Source organism: Astyanax mexicanus, chromosome 3 (genome assembly GCF_023375975.1).
Source record: "Astyanax mexicanus isolate ESR-SI-001 chromosome 3, AstMex3_surface, whole genome shotgun sequence".
Taxonomy (NCBI): domain Eukaryota; kingdom Metazoa; phylum Chordata; class Actinopteri; order Characiformes; family Acestrorhamphidae; genus Astyanax; species Astyanax mexicanus.
Window position 1 is genome coordinate 11,501,911 of NC_064410.1, and position 20,294 is coordinate 11,522,204.

General features: G+C 41.6%; 2 protein-coding genes across 3 annotated transcripts in view; one reads left to right on the forward strand and one right to left on the reverse strand.

The window, feature by feature from the left end:
- Nucleotides 1–20,294, forward strand: part of LOC111197112 (interaptin-like) — a 526,024-nt gene that overhangs the window by 356,930 nt on the left and 148,800 nt on the right. The gene's annotated exons all lie outside the window — the stretch shown is intronic.
- The window catches only part of LOC125799317 (uncharacterized), a 59,368-nt gene that overhangs the window by 9,560 nt on the left and 29,514 nt on the right, over nucleotides 1–20,294 (reverse strand). Inside the window, exons 2-4 of one of the 2 annotated variants that reach the window (XM_049475796.1) lie at nucleotides 20,175–20,246; nucleotides 18,133–18,178; nucleotides 14,314–15,351 (exon numbers count right to left, since the gene is read on the reverse strand). In XM_049475796.1, the coding sequence (XP_049331753.1) occupies nucleotides 14,314–15,351; nucleotides 18,133–18,151 (1,057 nt within the window). In that variant the 5' untranslated portion in view covers nucleotides 18,152–18,178; nucleotides 20,175–20,246. The other variant, XM_049475798.1, reaches the window with a different exon arrangement.

A 20,294-nucleotide genomic window follows, 5' to 3' on the forward strand; every position in this document is an offset into this window, starting at 1 on the left:
TGGAAGGCAATAGAGGAAAGAAGAGACCTTAAGAAGAAGGTGGCTAGCACCAGATCTGAAAGACTGCAAGAGAAGTTCAAATTACAGTATAGAGAGATGAACCAGAACCAGTGAAGCGCTCGGCGAGAATAGACAAGCGTGCCTACTTGAACAACCTGGCAAGCGAAGCCGAAGAAGCAGCAAGAAAAGGAGAACAAGGAAAGCTGTACAAGATCACTAAGATGATTAGCGGCAAGTTCCACAGTACCAATAATACCCCAGTCAAGGACAAGGAAGGGAAGCTGCTAACGACAGAGAGAGAACAAGAAGCACGCTGGGCTGAACACTTCAGAGAGGTCCTGAACAGACCACCGCCTCCCGAAGAAGCCGACATACAAGAAGCCATTGAGGACCTGGACGTTAACATCGCCCCACCAGAGAAGCAGGAAATCATTACAGCAATTAAGTCCTTGAAGAACAGAAAGGCACCAGGCCAGGACAATCTGAATGCTGAACTATTCAAAGCGGACCCAGAACTGGCAGCCAATATCCTGCAACCCCTATTTACCGCAGTATGGGAAAGGAAACAAGTCTCAGATGACTGGACCAGAGGAGTAATTGTTAAAATCCCAAAGAAAGGATCCCTTAGCGACTGCAACAACTGGCGAGGAATAACTCTCCTGTCCATCCCGAGCAAGATCATGACAAAGATCATTATTCGACGAATATCAGAGGCAGTGGACACACAACTTAGAGAAGAGCAGGCAGGTTTTCGCAGAGGAAGAGGATGCACCGAACACATATTCGCACTACGCAACATCATTGAACAGTGTACAGAGTGGCAGAGACAGCTCTATATTAACTTCGTGGATTTCCAGAAGGCATTTGACAGTATACACAGAGAGAGCCTCTGGCGCATCCTGAGAGCGTACGGAATACCAATGGAAATTGTGCTGCTGATTAAAAGCTTCTATGCGAACTTTTCATGCTGTGTTGGAAACAGTGACATCTACTTTGAGGTCGGGACCGGAGTGAGACAAGGCTGCGTAATGTCTTCCCTGCTCTTCAACCTTGTCATTGACTGGGTAATGCACCACACAACGGAGGATGAACCAAGGGGCATAAGATGGACACTCTCCACAAACTTAGAAGACCTAGACTTTGCCGATGACCTGACCCTACTGTCACACACCCATCGACACATGCAGGAGAAGACGACTCGCCTGAACACCTTTGCGCAGCAGGTCGGACTGCACATCAGCCGGACAAAAACAGAAGTAATGACCCTGAACTCCACCAATACAACACCGATCAGCATAGAGGGAGAAGACCTTCCGATGGTTAAAAGCTTCACCTACTTGGGCAGTGTAGTTAAGCAAGATGGAGGAGCAGGCTGTGACATCCAAAACAGACTGAGCAAAGCCAGGGGCATCTTCTGTAGCCTAAGTAACATCTGGAAGACAACCCAGTACAGCATCTACACCAAGCTGAGACTTTACCAGAGTCTGGTCCTGTCCACTCTCCTGTACGGCTCGGAATGCTGGCGAATGACTGACAGCGACCTTAACAAACTGTCAGTCTTCCACACCAAAAGCCTACGAAGAATCCTGGGCATTTTTTGGCCAAGGACAATCTCCAATGAGGAGCTGCTTATCCAGTGTGGACAGGAGAGTATGACCACCATCCTGATGAGGAAACGATGGCGCTGGATTGGCCACGCCATCAGAAGCGGGAACAACTCCATCACAAAAACTGCCTTACGCTGGACTCCAGAGGGAAAACGCAAGCGGGGCCGGCCTAAGAACACCTGGCGACGAACTGTGGAGGCAGAAATGAAGGCCCTAAACCACAGCTGGGGCACTGTGTGGAAACTGGCCCAGGACAGACAAAAGTGGAGGACCTTTGTCGCTGCCCTATGTGCCGACCGGCATAACAGGCACTGATGATGATGATGACTTGAGTAAATGCACAAGGAATTAAAAGAATAGGCGAAGAAGCCTCGAATATAGCCAAGCTAAAATAGACACAATTAAAAATGACAACGCTTCACTACACTCAATTGTTAAGTCATTATGAGGAACAATGGACACAATTATAAAAGAAAACAAGAATTTGAAGGAGACTGTTTTCAATAGTCAGTGCCGTAGCATGCGGGATAACCTCATGTTCTCTGGAATTAAAGAGGAAAATATGGATGACCCTGAAACAAAAATAAGAGTTTATGCGGTCAGCCCTCAAGCTTCCCCCTGAAACTGTGAACGCAATCACTTTCCATCCTGTTCACAGACTTGGTGCAAAACAACAATCCTCTACAAGACCTATAATAGCCAAATTTGAACACTACAAACAAAAGGAATTGGTTAAAAACAGAGGAAAAGAGCTAAAAGAATGAACTAAATGAACTATGGCATGAATGATCAGTTTCCCAAGGAAATAAACGAACGGAGGAAAAAACTCTTCCCAATAACTAAACAAAACAAGGCCGACGAGCCACTACTGTAGTGGACAAACTGTATATAGAAAATCAGCTTTTTCGGGACGGCACAATAACAATTTGAAGTGCGGATTGACAGTGTTGGGAAATAACGGATTACATGTAACGGCGTTACGTAATCAGATTACAAATTATAAGTAACTGTAATCCGTTACAGTTACTGCTTCAGTAAGTGGTAATCAGATTACAGTTACTCTGCTAAAATAAAAGGGTTACATTGCGGTACTTTCCTATTTTTGCTCTTCCAATCCAACACTGACAAAACGCAAATAACATTTTGCGGTGAATACGCTCTGATATGACAGGGAACTCTCTGTCCCTCCTCCCGTCTCGCTGCACACACACACACAGGGAGGAGGGGCAGCGGCTCACAGCGGCTCCGCACACACAACGAGACGAAATTAACTGACATTTTGGTCAACGAATAAAACGAGACGAAAATGTTTGGCAGGGACGAAATCCAATCAGAACTGATTTAGGTCTGTGAAAGGTAGGGACCAGTTAGGAAGAGATCCAATCACTGCTACTTTAGCGAAGGTGGAGTACCCGCCTCTCCTGCAGCAGCGCCGCGCGGAATTAAACTGTCGATACGGAGCTCGACTGGAAGTTAACTCGACAGAGTTCAGCAGGGAGAGAGAGAGAGAGAGAGAGAGAGAGAGGGGAGAGGCGATATATTTCTCTTTTGACGTCGCGAAAAACAAGATAACGTGTAAACCGCGTGGAGCGACTCCATTACGGTAAAAACACCACTAATCTTTCAGCTTCTGCAGACCAGAGTCACTCAGATCTCCATGCAGAGATCAGCGTTTTAATACTGATACAGGAATGGAGACTGAGCTGATGTGTTTAACTCAGCAGTGCACTAAAACACAGAACTGATACAGAACCCTAACTCATTAAGATCCGATCATCTGTTTAGTCTCACAGTGGGAAAGATATAGCTAGTGTTAAATCAGCAGCAGGTCAGAAAGGAACTCAATAATATAACGAAAATAAAACAATAAAATAAGTGAATCTATGAACCCAAAAGTATGTGTAAAGTTCCTTACAGCACTTTCTCATAAGTTTCTCACTTTAACTCATGAAGTCTCTCTGTACATCCTGAGAGCATCTCTACAGGACAGTGTGTGAAGGTGTGTTTTTGATCTCATTTATGGACTGTAGCTCCAGTAGGTGTGCTGGGTTCCTGCTGGAGATAAAACTAGATCCTTTAAAAGTTTTTGCATCTACAGCTCTGTTCAAACTATAATTTAACTATTCAGATGTTTTATGACCTGATTTCTAGAGCAAAATTTTAAATGTAAAATATGTATAGTCAAACACCTACAATAATAATAGTAATAATAATAATATACATTAAATCATATATAAATATATTTCACTTTCAAACATTAACAATATTACTCAAGTGGTTATTAAACGTTTCATTTTGTATACATGTAGAGTTAATAATTCAAGGGAACTGATGACAAAGCATTTACATTTACACCCTTTACATTTTAGTCGACTAAATTTACTGTAATTTTAGTAGACTATATTCTTATGACATTAAGTCGACTAAAACTAAAAACATTTCAGATGACTAAATTGTGACTAAAACTAAATACTATTTTCGTCACAAGACTATGACTAAGACTAAATCAAAATTTGTTGTCAAAATTACACTGGAGGCAAACCTGCAAATAGATAGCTTACAGTTGTTGTTACATTGTTTGGTTTTAAATGGTTTTATCATCAATTTATAGAAGTGTTTTATAAAATTGTTTGATGAAATGGTTTCATAAGTATTTTTATAGAGTGATTGAAAAGTCTGTTTTATTTGTTTATCTATTTGTAACATTCATTCAGGCTTAAAAAAATGACAATATTTAAAGTAATCCAAAGTAATCAGATTACGTTACTCACTTGAAGTAATGTAACTGATTACGTTACAAATTACATTTTGAGTGATGTAATCAGTAATCTGTAAGGGATTACATTTTAAAAGTAACCTTCCCAACACTGCGGATTGATGAACAGAAGGAATAGTTGACCCCCCCCCCCCTTTTTTCACCCCACTGTTTCTTTTTGATCCAAAATTATTATTGTTATTATTATTGTTATTATTAGTATTATTGTTATTATAGGTCAATATTTACGTTATTATCATTACTTTTATTTATCTATTTTTTCTTTATTATCTTCTTATTATTTAAATCCAAACCAGATCCCCCTATTCCTCTATTGCACTCCATCTTTCTACACCCTCAAATTAGCTCCACTAAATGTTACTTGTTTTATGTATGTCTGTAAGTGTGTTTTTCTTCATGTCAGTTAATGTTATTAATACTATGAAGGAAAAAAGTCTCGCAATATATTATTATAATAATACTAATAGTAGAAGCTCACTGTGTTACGCGGGAGACGGAGGGATGGACGTAACTGCAAAGATAATACTTTATTTAAATAAACAAGATAAATCAAAACAAACAAAACGCAGGTAACGCAAAAAACAAGGCTTGGATGATATCAAACTAGAAACACAGACTAAGAAACTAAGACTAGGAAGCATACGGGCAGTAAGGATACATACAGGATACAGGATACAAACTACAAAATACAAAGATACAAAGGATACAAAAGACTCGACACTGAACATTCAAACAGACGGGCTTAAATACATGAGGAGAGTGAGAAACACCTGGGCTAGGATGACGAGGGGGCGGGGTTACAGACAAGACACAGGTGAGAACACTAATAGCTAGGGCAGGGCTGGGGCGGAGCTAGGGTGGAGACAGGTACAAAAACAACAACACAAGCACATGGCTGGGAACACTTGACAGGAAAACAGAGGGGCAGGAGCACAAGAGACCAAACGAGGGAGAAACAGAAGACAGACATGGGCTAAGGTGTAACATAACCCCCCCTCAACGGCGCCACTACCAGAGGCGCCGAGAGAGAGGGAACAGGGACTGGACAGGGGACACGAACGGAGACTGGACAGAGGACTGGACAGGGAATGGAAACTGGACAGGAGACGGAGACCGGGCAGGGAACTTGACATGGGACGGAGACTGGAATGTAGACTGGGACAGGACACATGGCTGAACAGGGGACTGGACAGGAGACTGGGACTGGACAGGGGGTTCAGACTGAACAAACGACTGGACTGGGGACTGAGACTGGACAGGGGAAAAGGACTGGACAAAAGACTGGACAGGGGACAAGGACTGGACAGAGGGTTGGACACTAGACAGGAATGGAGACTGGGCAGGGGGTTGAAACACAGACTGGACAGTGGCCGGGAACTGGGACTGGACAAGACTGGGCAGGGGAACTGGGACAAATACATGGACAGGGACGGACACAAACACAGTGACAGGGACGGGAACAGGAAAACCACCGGGGACAGGAACGGGAACAAACAGACACGGGGACCAGGACAGGGAGAGACATAGGTACAAACACAGGAGGGTGCCCAGGACCAACAAAAGTCTGTGGGGACAGCCTGGGCACAGCACTGGGGACAAAGTCAGGAGGCCTCGGGGCAGGCCGGGAATCATGGGCACATTGTTCACATTGTTCTGGGAGTAGGCTTGGGGGTGTACAAAGTTCTGGGAGCGGGTACCGGGTCAGGAGCAGTGGGTACCACATGGGTGGCAGGCACTGCTGGTGCTGGAGCTGAGGCTGTAGCAGCGGGAGCTGCTGGTGCTGGAGCTGAGGCTGTAGCAGCGGGAGCTGCTGGTGCTGGAGCTGAGGCAGTAGCAGCGGGAGCTGCTGGTGCTGGAGCTGAGGCTGTAGCAGCGGGAGCTGCTGGTGCTTGAGCTGAGGCTGTAGCAGCGGGTGCTGCTGGTGCTTGAGCTGAGGCTGCGGGTGCAGCTTGAGCAGGCGCGGAGGGTGCAGCTTGAGCAGGCGCGGCGGGTGCAGCTTGAGCAGGCGCGGCGGGTGCAGCTTGAGCAGGCGCGGCGGGTGCAGCTTGAGCAAGCGCGGCGGGTCTAGGAGCTCGTGACCTAGGAGTAGGCACAGGAGCAGAGGCGGGTGGCCCAGGCACATGAACTGGGGTGGCAGCGGGCACAGAGTCAGAGGCGGCCGGAGCCACGGGCACAGAGTCAGTGGCAGCCGGAGCAGCGGGCACAGTGTCAGAGGCGGCCAGAGCCGCGGGCAGCGCTGAAACAGAGGCGGCCGGAGCCGCGGGCAGCGCTGAAACAGAGGCGGTGGGTCCTGCTGGCATGAGCGCGGCAGGCACCGCGGGTACAGAGTCAGAGGCGGCCGGAGTCGAGGGCAGCGCTGATCCAGAGGCGGCCGGAGCCGCGGGCAGCGCTGAAACAGAGGCGGTCGGAGCCGCGGGCAGCGCTGAAACAGAGGCGGCCAGACCGGACCGGAGTTAGCTCCTGGAGCAGGAGTCGAAAACTCGGAATCCGGCCGGGCTGTAGAGCTGGAAACCTTCCGAGTTTGAGAGCTGGGAGCCGGTCGGACTGTAGAGCAGGAAACCTTCCGAGCTTGAGAGCTGGAAGCCGGCTGGGCTGGAGAGCTGGAAGCCGGCCGGGCTGGAGAGCTGGAAGCCGGCCGGGCTGGAGAGCGCGGTGGAGCTAGCAGGCGAGCTGGGCTGAAGAGCTCCAAGCCAAGGAGAGGCGCCGGGAGCGGTTCATCTCCCCGAATTTGCTCGGCGAGGAACCGGAGATATTCGAGGTCCGCTCTCCTCGTAGCCTGCCACCTTGCTACGTCCATTTTCGGTCGAGTCTTATGTTACGCGGGAGATGGAGGGATGGACGTAAGTGCAAAAATAATAATATTTAAATAAACAAGATAAATCAAAACAAACAAAACGCGGGTAACGCAAAAAACAAGGCTTGGATGATATCAAACTATAAACACAGACTAAGAAACTAAGACTAGGAAGCATACGGGCAGTAAGGATGCATACGGGCAGTAAGGATACATACAGGATACAGGATACAAACTACAAAATACAAAGATACAAAGGATACAAAAGACTCGACACTGAACATTCAAACAGACGGGCTTAAATACATGAGGAGAGTGAGAAACACCTGGGCTAGGATGACGAGGGGGCGGGGTTACAGACTAGACACAGATGAGAACACTAATAGCTAGGGCAGGGCTGGGGCGGAGCTAGGGTGGAGACAGGTACAAAAACAACAACACAAGCACATGGCTGGGAACACTTGACAGGAAAACAGAGGGGCAGGAGCACAAGAGACCAAACGAGGGAGAAACAGAAGACAGACATGGGCTAAGGTGTAACACACTGCACATGTTGGCAGTCTTAACTATTAGTACAAACCGTATAAATTCATGTCAGTAATCAAATTTCTAACTTGGAATATACGAGGAGCTGGTTCACAGGCTAAGAGAATAACAATTGTTAACCATTTAATGGAACTGCAACCTGACATTTGCCTCCTACAAGAAACTCACCTTACTGAAACAGACCATCAGAAATTAAAATCACCCAAATTCAACCAAATCCCATTTATACATAAAAGTACAACTGCTGACCCAGATGGTCGCTATATCATTATTAATATTACCATATTTAATAAAAATGTTGCAATTGCGAATGTTTATGGTCCTAATACTGACACCCTTATTTTTTCATTCTCTCTTCGCGGCATTAAGTACTATTACCAATTCAACAATTGTAATAGGAGGTGATTTTAATACATTCATAAATCATACACTAGATAGACCCAACACTGGTTAAATCACACAACTCAAAGTCTACAGATTCACTCAAGCAGTACATCATAGATTTTGGTCTGGTTGATCTCTGCAGACTAAATAACTCACAATAAAAGAATACACATACTACTTATCTGTTTATAAAACATATTCGAGAATAGATTTTTGTCTACTAAGCAAAACCATACTACCTGACACCTCAAATAACAAGATACACCCAATTGTCAAAAGTGACCATGCCCCAGTTTCATTTAACATTATTTGCAAGCAGCCCATACTGTCTTCATCAAGATGGCATTTTAATATACAGTGCCCTCCATAATTATTGGCACCCCTGGTTAAGATGTGTTCTTTAGCTTCTCATAAATTGAGTTTTGTTCAAAATAATATAGGACCACGATGGAAAAAAAAGAGTAAAATACAACCTTTAACTCAAGTGAATTTATTCAGTAGGAAAAAAATCCCACATTAAGAAATAATTATTTAACATCAAATCATGTGTGCCACAATTATTAGCACCCCTGATGTTAATACTTTGTACAACCCCCTTTTGCCAACAAAACAGCACCTAATCTGCTCCTGTAATGTTTCACAAGATGGGAGAATACAGAAAGAGGGATCTTTGACCATTCCTCTTTGCACATTCTCTCTAAATCATCCAACGACCTGGGTCCTCTCCTCTGCACTCTCCTCTTCAGCTCACCCCACAGGTTTTCAATGGGGTTGAGGTCTGGGGACTGAGATGGCCATGGGAGGAGCTTGATTCTGTGTGCGGTGAACCATTTCTGTGTAGATTTGGCCACATGTTTAGGGTCATTATCTTGCTGAAAGACCCAGTGACGACCCATCTTCAGCTTTCGGGCAGAAGCCACCAGATTTAGTTTTAAAATGTCCTGGTATTTTAGAGCATTCATGATGCCATGCACCCTAACAAGGTTCCCAGGGCCTTTAGAAGAGAAACAGGCCCACAGCATCACTGATCCCCCCCCGTATTTCACAGTGGGCATGAGGTGCTTTTCTGCATACTCAGCTCTTGTGTTACGCCAGACCCACTTAGAGCATTTGTTGCCAAAAAGCTCTATCTTTGTTTCATCTGACCAAAGCACACAGTCCCAGTTGAAGTCCCAGTACCGCTTAGCAAACTCCAAACGTTTGCGTTTATGATTGTGAGTGAGAAATGGTTTCTTCCGTGCATGCCTCCCAAACAGCTTGTTGGCATGTAGATAGCGCCTGATGGTTGTTTTGGAGACTTTGTGACCCCAAGAAGCTACCATTTGTTGCAATTCTGTAACAGTGAGCTTTGGAGAACGTTTTATTTCTCTTATCATCCTCCTCACTGTGCGTGGTGGCAAAATAAACTTGCGTCCTCGTCCAGGCTTGTTTACCACTGTTCCAGTTGTTCTTAATAATTCCTCTGACAGTAGATATGGACAGGTGTAGGCGAGTAGCGATTTTCTTGTAGCCATTGCCTGACTTGTGAAGGTCAACACACATCTGCCTCACTTGAATGGTATGTTCCTTTGTCTTTCCCATGTTGAAGATAAATGGCCTCTGTGTCACATCATATTTATACCCCAGGGAAACAGGAAGTTGTGAATTACTAATTAAATGTTCCTACATACTCTGATCAACTTCGTAAACTACTGTAGAAGTGACAGAAATACTTTTATTAAATTTATTTCCTAAGAATTGTTAGGGGTGCCAATAATTGTGGAACAGGTGATTTTATGAAGAATAATTATTTCTTAGTCAGGGATTTTATTTCCCCCTTAAAATTTACTTGAGTTAAAGGTTGGACTTTACTTTTTTTTCCCATCGTGGTCCTATATTATTTTGAACAAAACTCAATTTATGAGAAGCTAAAGAACACATCTTAACCAGGGGTGCCAATAATTATGGAGGGCACTGTATCTTTACTTAAAGACCCTGACTTTAACTCTTTCTTCAAGACAGAATGGGCATCCTTTGTGGAAATAAATAACTCCCCAAAAATATCACCCACACTACTCTGGGAAACAAGCAAAGCAGTACTGAGAGGGAAAATTATAGCAAACTCGACAAATAAAAAGAAAAGAATTGGCATTAGAAAATAATTTGAACCAACGAATTAAAGACCTCAATGTTGAACATGATAAAGACCCTAAAGAAGAAACTTAACAGGAAATAAAAGACCTACAATTTCAATTAGATGATATAGTCAACAAAAAACACAGTTTATGATAAAAAGACTTAGATGTGAACATTTTAAACACAGCAATAAATCAGAAACATTTCTAGCAAATCAACTAAAACGAAACAAAGAAAAGTCATTTATATCATCCATACATAATTCTGCAGGAGAGTCTATGATTGATCCACAAGACATAAATAACACATTTTGGGAATTTTATAAGGAACTGTACACATCAGATCATGACCCCTCCCTAGAGGATATTAATCACTTTCTTAATTCCATTAATTTACCAAAGCTGTCCACAGAAAGTGCAGAAACACTGGACAAACCAATTTCTGAACAGGAGTACTATAATGCCTTAATGCAGATGCCAAACAATAAAGCCCCTGGCTCAGATGGCTACCCTGCAGAATTTTATAAACATTTCTGGCATATTATCTCCCATCAATTTCTAAAAATGACAGACGATATACAGTATAATTCTAAAATCCTACCTCATATGAATAGAGCCCTTATTTCAGTACTGCTTAAGCCTGGCAAAGACCCAACACTTCCTTCTAGCTATCGCCCCATATCTCTTATCAACACAGACATCAAAGTAATCAGTAAAGCACTGGCTAATCAAATTGAAACAGTAATGCCCACAAGTATTCATCCAGATCAGACAGGTTTTATCAAAGGACAGCACTCCTCTGATAACCTGCACAGATTATTTAACTTGATTATCACTACACAACAACAAAATCTAGATGTTATAATAACCTCTTTAGATGCAGAAAAAAGATTTGATAGGGTCAATTGGAAGTTTCTTTTCATAACCTTGCAGAAATTGTTTTTTGGGAAATCATTCATACACTGGATAAGAACACTTTATACATCACCCATGGCAACAGTCACCACTAATGGGTTCACCTCCCAGAGATTTACATTGCACAGAGGGACCAGACAGGGATGCCAGTTGTCTCCATCTTTATTTTAAATTTTCAGGGAGACACTAGCAGCAGCAATTAGACAAAACAGTAAGATGAAAGGTATAACCTCACTAAACACAGAGCACAAACTTAGCCTCTATGCAGACAATATATTATTATACCTACAGAATCCAGGTAGTTCTCTACAAGAATCAATGAAATTAATAGATAGATTTTCTGCAATATCAAGCTATTCAATTAATTGGACTAAATCTATAATTCTTCCCATTCACAGGAGGGATAGGAATGCTGTACACTTAAACCTATCATCTGCTTTCACCATTGGCAACATAAAATACCTGGGTATTATTATATATTCTGAATTATCTGAATTATTTAACCTCAATTTTAAACCACTGCTGAAAACTATAGAAGAAGATCTACAACGTTGGATGAACCTACCTCTCTCATTGCTAGGCAGAATAGCAACTATAAAAATGTCAATCCTTCCAAAAGTAAATTACCTATATACATTTCTGGTTATATCCTGAAAAAATAATTACCACTCGTGGTTAGAAATAGAACAGGAATTCTGTACGGAAATATCAATATCAGATCTTCCATTTCTCAACCACACAATAAAATGTCATGCATGTTTCCGTAATTCTGTCATATCCTCAACTCTGGTTGTCTGGTGGAAAATGCTCAACATCACCAATTGTACCCTGTAAATACACTCTGATTTGGCATAACTCCAATTTTCAACTTAAAAATTCACCTTTAAACTTCACAATATGGAAACAAAAAAAGGATTACACATCTGGGTCACGTTTTTAAAGACGACACCTAGATTTGGTTCAGACCTTAAATATTGGGAAAAATCCTTACAATACCATTAACTCAAATCTGTATTGAAATCTAAAATAAATATTGAGAACAACAATCTTCATCCACCTAAATTAATTATGGATATTAATAAAATGACAACTAACAAGAAATTGCTCTCAAAATTCTATAAATTAATCACCTCCACAGATAATACTATTTCACTTCCAACAACAAAATGGGAAGGTGATCTTGGAATCTCTCCCGGTATTGACTTCTGGACAAATGTATGTAACTCTACTTTCACAATGACATCTAATAGCAATCTTCAGCTAATTCAGTATAAATCATTCACAGAGCACATTTGACACAACATAAATTATATAAAATGGGACTAATGGACACAGACATATGCTCACACTGCACAGTAAACACTCCTGATACCTATTTTCATGCTCTGTGGATGTGTCCACTAGGGGTGTCACGATTCTTTAAATCCTCGATTCGATTTTATTTCCGATTTTAGGGTCTCGATTCGATTCGATTTTATTTCTTTTTACAGCAGAGAGGCCTATGCCAGTTTTAGACTAGTCTATGGTCATTCATTGGTTTGATTCATCAAATTTACAATATCTTATTTCAAAAGGTGGGCTTGATATAAGTGATGCAAAGTTATACAAGTGATACACCACATTAGACACTAATGGTCAAATAAAAATAAAAAAAGATATATTTGTAATGCCATCTAGTGGCTTTTTTTCGTAACAGCAGTGTGCACATAACAAAATAAATAATAAAAAAATACAGGAACAGCGCTGTGCCATTTGCGTAGCGTGCTGCGCCATTTGTGTAGCGTGCTGCGCCATTTGCGTAGAGCGCTGCGCCATTTGCGTAGAGCGCTGCGCCATTTGTGTAGCATGCTGCGCCATTTGCGTAATGCGCTGCGCCATTTGCGTAGTGTGCTGTGCCATTTGCGTAGTGTGCTGCGCCATTTGCGTAGTGAAACTCTGCCAAATGGTGCAGCACGCTACACAAATGGCGCAGCGCGCTACGCACATGGCGCAGCGCGCTGCGCCATTTGTGTAGCGTGCTGTGCCATTTGCGTAGCGCGCTGCACCATTTGTGTAGCGTGCTGTGCCATTTGTGTAGCGTGCTGCGCCATTTGCGTAGAGCGCTGCGCCATTTGTGTAGCGTGCTGCGCCATTTGCGTAATGCGCTGCGCCATTTGCATAGTGTGCTGTGCCATTTGCGTAGTGTGCTGCGCCATTTGCGTAGTGTGCTGTGCCATTTGTGTAGCGTGCTGCGCCATTTGCGTAGAGCGCTGTGCCATTTGTGTAGCGTGCTGCGCCATTTGCGTAGAGCGCTGCGCCATTTGTGTAGCGTGCTGCGCCATTTGCGTAATGCGCTGCGCCATTTGCATAGTGTGCTGTGCCATTTGTGTAGCGCGCTGCGCCATTTGCATAGTGTGCTGCGCCATTTGCGTAGTGTGCTGTGCCATTTGTGTAGCGTGCTGCGCCATTTGCGGGAGGGATCGTCGATCCTCTTTTTGACTTCGATGCTCAAGACCATGACATTATTTTGATCGATTTCAATGAAATTTTGAAATCGTGACAACCCTAGTGTGCACCCATACAAAAATTCTGGCAATGAGTCGTTAAATTTCTATCATTCACTTTGGGGTACAGCATTCCTCTGTCCACCTTGCTTTGCCTGCTGGGGGACTTTGCTGTTTTAGACCCTCTTAATTATATATTTTACCCCTACACTTACTGCCCTTGCCATAGCCAAGAAAACCATTCTTAAACACTGGAAGACCAGAGGCTCTATAAATACCAGAAAATCTTCTTTTAAATCACATATATCTGTAAAGAGTAAAAGCTAAAGAAATTAATCAAATCTTCATTTTCAATATATCATGGGAACCTTTAATCAAAAACACTGACACTCAATTATCTAAACAAAAAAATACAGCGGTCCATCTGGGTGAATCGAACCCGAACAGGCCGAACCGAGCGGTTCAATAAAATACCGAGAACCATTGCATCCCTAATATATATGGTTCTATACAGACCTGCTAATGTGTCTGAATCTTTGTTGTTTGTACATCTGCAGTTGTGAAGGCGGGGAATGTATGGGTTGGAACACGAGAACATTCAGTACTATGCTAATACATACATCTGCAGCTGAAAAGAGTCCTGGATGTGGGATATATTACTGGCATAAAATTGGAAAATAAAAGTCATTATTACCTGCTCTCAACTCTTCTATTTCTGCCAGAGTTTCACTGATTTTTCTCTCCATCTTTTTCACCTCCATCCTCAGCTGAAGCTCATTCTCTTTAGATTTCTCCTCAGAGCTCTTTCTTACACTCTCCAGTTCCTCCATCATCTTCATCATCTGAAGATCCTTCTCTTTAGATTTCTCTTCGGCACTCTTCCTCATTCTCTCCAGTTCCTCCACCAGCTTTTCTTTAGTTTTTACTTCCTCTTGGATTTGGATCTTCAGCTCATTTTCTAGATGTTTCAGTTCCTTCATCTGTTTCTCAAACTCTGCTCTCTGTCTCTCCAGCTGGGAGAATATTAATTTCTCCTGCTCTGCAAATTTTTCTTCATCATTTTTTCTGTTTTGTATCTCTGCTTCATATCTGACTCTCAGTTCTTCTTTCTCTCGCTCCTGCTTTTCTTTCTCCACCTGCTGGAACATCTCATTAGTGTAGCAGCTCCCTCCATTCACTGCCACCATGGAGTCGATCTTCTCCAGCAGAGCAGCGACCTGCATTCGGTTTCTGATCTGCTTGTTGTTGAAGATGTGGAATCTGTTCCCACACTGTTCAATCAGATTTCTAATATCAGATCCAGGATCTCCAAAGTACTGAAATATTGTGTCTTTAGGAAGATCTTCCCCAGTGAACAGCAGCATGGTGTAGGTCACTGACTCTTCTCCAAACATGTTCTGGATTATTTCTACAGGTCCTTTTTCCTCCTCTGAGAATCTCTGTCCGACTTTCAGTATCAGCAGAAACACATGTGGACCTGGAGCCGCCATGAAGATGCATTTAGTGATTTCCTTCTGGATCTCCACATTTCCAACTCCAGTATCAAACAGTCCTGGAGTGTCAATCACAGTAATCTGTCTTCCATTGACCTCAGCTGTTTCTTTCTGACACTCAGTGGTCACTGATGCATCATCTCTAAATGCATCTTTATCTAGGATGGTGTTTCCTGTAGCACTCTTCCCAGCTCCAGTCTTCCCCAGGAGTACAATCCTGAGAGCATCTCGTCTTCTCCCTGAATGCAGAAAATATTTTTTTAACAATACAGTAAAAGCACACAGTGACAGTTGATTGCCTGTGAATTTGTAATACTTGATTTTCCCAGAAGATTAAAAATAATTAGCTTTTTTACACAGATCATATAAAATATGATCTCCACAAAGTGATCAAAATATACATAAACATGAATTACCAAGTATCAGATAGCATAGGTCATAACACTTTTAATATGACTTTATGACTTGGAGTGTATTAATACAAGATGAAGTTAAATATGTAAGACATAGAGCCCTATTTAAGTGATCTATTTTGCACTGGTCATTTGCGCTTTGCACAGCTTGATTTAGGGGCGTTTCCTGTGTCCTTGGTATCATATAGGCGTGAAAAAAATACGCCTTGTGCAGCTCGAAGCGTGCAAAAGGCATGTACTAATTCTCTCAATTAATCATGGGTGTGCCAGTAATCATTCCCTTTAAGAGCCAGATGCGCTGTGACTTTGGCGCATTTGTATCTTAACAGTGTGGTGCTTTTACGTGTCTCAGCAGAGGAAACTGACCTGCACATCAGCAGCACATTTAAGGGAACAGCAATGTTACTTTATTCTTTATTCTGTTTATTGTTTATGTAAAAGTTGGGTTTGCAACACTGACTAACTGATATTAGTTTCACATTCAAAACCTCAACCTACCCTTTATATTTGATTAACTTTGCAGGTTCTTACTCATCTTAAGTTGATTTAACTAAACTGAGTTTATATCTGTAGCCTATTTTTTTTTTTTTTTTCGACAGAGGCAATGCGCGAGCTCCGCCGTGCTCTCCACTGTGCACTCGACCATGTGTTTTCAGCAGCCAGCAGCATTTTAGAGTGCTGGATGAGACTTTAATTAATGATTTTTTATAAATTTTAATAAATGTAACCTGGTAATAAGAAACGAAAGCTAACATATAGCTTTATATACAGCAGAATGCCTATATACACTATATTAAGCTACGATTATTAATTCCATGTACTGAATATAAATATGAATCATTATAAATGTCAGAAAAAACATAACTAATAATAATTTATAGTTACTGTGAACATTTTTAAGCATATTTTATTTTATAGCTGATACCTGAAGGCTCTGGGTGAGGTGTTTTGTGCTGTGGTAAAGAAGTATGTGGCATTTTGTTTAGGGTGCGCAGTGCTCATTGTGATCCTGCATGGGTAATTGCGCGGCTGACTGTTGACTGTTGTCAGGGTTTTAATCAGTCAGTAGCGCACCAGTGTTTCCCACAGCCAAGATAGAAACACGCCAGATATTTACCTGAACTATTTACACTTCCAGACCACCATGCCTATCAGCGTTAATATATTCCTAAGCTCTAACGCTATTTTAATGACGCGTGAGCAAGGTGTGAATATAGATTGGGTGTAAGATAGCAACGAGCATCACAATTCACCTTTCCCAGGGTGTACAATAGGGCCCATAGACTAGTGATGGGGAACAAAAAGTGGAAAATAAGAGGCCTCAGTGGTTGAATGAAAAACACTAAGTAAGAGGATGCGGCAAATGTGAAAATGGAACCAGTGGCTCGTGATGCTTGATACTGTTTCAGAGATAGCAAGAGGGTCATGAGGGGATGTGATTTGTGGGTGTGGTTTTATTGAGCAGGTCTGTTTTCCGTAATTTGATGAAAGTTTAAGGTGCCAGCATTCAGAATGTGGATGTCAGTGGAATGTGTGAAGAAGGCAGATGGAACATGGCTGTGAGTACAGCAGATTTGGCAGGTTTGTGGAATCCAGAGCGTAAGGCTATAAAGCAGCATGAGAAGTTGTGAAAGTTGTAAGAGATGTAAATGTTGGGTCTGTGGTAATGGTTGATTTCACTGAATGCCTCTTATGAGCAATGTGACCCAGTGGTGGCTGGTGAAAGGTGGAGAAGATTCATTGATAAACTTGTGAACTAAATTAATTGTTGCTATTTAGATTATTAATGTTGAATGTTGAAGCAGATATTAGCACATGTAAGAGTGCAGTAGTAGCAAACAGTAATAATACCCCAAGTAAAACACAGAAAAATAAACATACCCAACCCACAACCTTCCCATAAACGCTCAACCTGGCTTAACCTTGGTCTCCTTTGAGGAATAATCATAAGAGGTTTCAGATCCTTATATATCATTTATGTAAATTCTTCAGTACAAATCTAAATGCATGTTTACAGAAATTCCTGAAGCAAGTTTTTTTTAGCAGTAATTAAACTAAAGGAAATCAGCTTCTGCTGAGTTGAGCTCCAATAGCTGAATTTCATATATTATATGATTATATTATAAGAACTGGGTCTGGCTACTGGTAAAACTTTAAGATTTCAGAGACCCAAAACGTACAAATCTTAAGACAGAGTACATAACTGAAAGAGGATGGCCTCCAATGACACAAATCACACAAAGCAGGTATATCTGGATCAGACTGGAAAGACTGAGATAAAGTCTTAATTCCTAATAAAAACAGTAAAGGATAAACAGCAGCGTAGCCTTGGATCAGAACTGTAATTAAAATGGTCAGTTTTAACACTCCACTTAATCAGACTCATAATGACAGTTTATGGGACGGGCTGGGTCAGGCTCAGAACTTGTTAAGTTTAAATTAAGTCTGGAATCACTGCAGTGTAAAACGGTTAAAATGATGTTTATTGTCAGAGTATAGATATTGGTCTTTATTCTTGTTATTTGATTTGTATATCTTCTAAGTTCTGTTTGAACCTGTATGTCCAGGTGTAAGTGGTGTTTAGCCCTCTATTCTAACAGAACTTACTGAAGCTCAGATCAGCCATCCTGTCCTACAGTCGTCTCGTTTCCCTCTGGAACAGAAACAGAACAGTGGTCTATTAGACTACATCACATTCAAACCATTATCTTCTTAACACAATTAATAGAGAACAAAACAAAGTGCAGAAAATGTTTAGAGAACCCAAATAAACAAGGTTAGTTAAAAGATGGGTCATAATAGTTAAGAAAATTGCTGAAAAAATTTTAAAAAAGTTTTGATCTTAATTATAATAAAGATATTTTCTCTCAGGAGAACATCATACAATTTCTTTAGTGGAGGTCTATTTAAAAAATAGGAACTGGGCACATTTTCCACCTGAGATAAATCATACAGTAGAAAAATACACTGCACTGTAGGACAGCACAACTCAGCATTTCCTTCAGTATTATTCACTCAAGCCCAGTATCCATTTTTGCTTGTACACTGAACTGCTGTGAACACGAACATACAGTATGTCACAAGAGTGAATACACCACTCAAGTTTACACACAAGTTAATCTCGGTCTCATCAGACCACAGGACATGCTTCCAGTAACTCACGCTTTTGAACTCTTGGTCTTTCTTGTGCATCAGCTTTAGAAGAAGCTTTCTTCTGGGATAGCAACCATGCAGAACAGTTTTATACAGTGAGCAGAACTGGTCTCATGGTCTGAGCATTGACAAGTTGACCCATGTCCCCTTTAACATTTGCTGCAAAGCTGGCAGTACTCATACATTATACATCAATTGTCAAATCCTTCTGCTGTGCCTCCCTCAGGTCATGGGATGTGAGTAAGAATGTACTTGCGATTTTGAAGAAGCCAGTTTCAAAGCAGCCACCTATGGCACCTCTTCCACTTTAAGTGCTTTATTTCCTTTCCATATTGTAACGAGGACTTCTGGAGGGAATGTTTCTGGATATTAATCAATTTTATTATTAAATGGGTAAAAAAAATTGAGAAAGAATGTATGCGAATAAGGACAATATTCAATGTCAAAATGAAAATCAGCCAAATCCTCTATCTAGTACATTGAGATTGGCCATAAAACGGACTTAAGTGACTGGATACACATTCAACTGCGTGCATAGTAAAAATAATCTCTGAATCTGTCACATATTGTCCACTGCAGAGCTGAACACACCTGCTTGCCAGAATGCAGATGGTATTTTTTTATTTTAGTCTTAGATCCATAACCATCAGTATGCAAGACAAATGGAAGATTAAAATCTGCTTAAGGAAAAAAAGGGGGATTTGTTAACTTATCAACAAACCTTCTCACAACAGCACTGCGCTTATGATACCACTTCACTTATAGAGGGCAGCTGTTCAGAAGTGTGGCCTTTAGTTGGCTTAGGTGTGGATGTATTACGTTAAATTTTGCTGGGATTTTGCACAAGACAATCAAACAAAGGAAATCTTACAAAATAACGATAAAACTCCTGAAAGTCATTTCAAGTTTCACTTCTTAGGCCTCAATTTGATTCCACATTCTTTTAACTTAGTAACTCACTCTCACAGTAGTTCTGTAACAGAGTCTGTAAATGTTTTAGTATCACATTCAACTAAGTATTTGATCTCCTTTTTTCCCCTAAATCTATTGTAACTGTTTACATTAACAGTCTTCAGTAACTGCATTAGTTGTTTCAGTAGAGGGGGTTAAATCTTATGTTCAAAGGCAAACTTGTAAAGACTGAGTTGATCTGATTGAGCTGGGTAGTTGTTTTTGTGGCCAACAGTTCAGTTATTGTAGCCTGAGAAGTAAGTAGACAGACCTTACATGTATATGTATTTAGGCTCAATAACTTTAATGTCACTTTAATATAATCCAATAAATAAATAAATTAAAGTACAGCTAAGGTTCAGAAAGCCTGTTTTAGATTATCATTACTGTCAAAAGATGATGCCAGTGGATGAAATGGAAACGTCTTGTGGATCTTTCATAAGAGTACCTGCCATGGTTCTGATGATGCCATCTACTCTTAAAGCCTGTTTTCTGCTCTGTAGATCATCCTCACACTGTGGTCACTTTTGTGCAGATACACTAACCTCAAGGACAGCAGTTTCCCGGACGAAGCCCCCAATTTTTACCAGTCTAGGAGAACCTGGACGCAGAACAAACTTCAAACCAGCAGGAAGAGAAACAGACAAGTTGTTAACTGGTGCAAA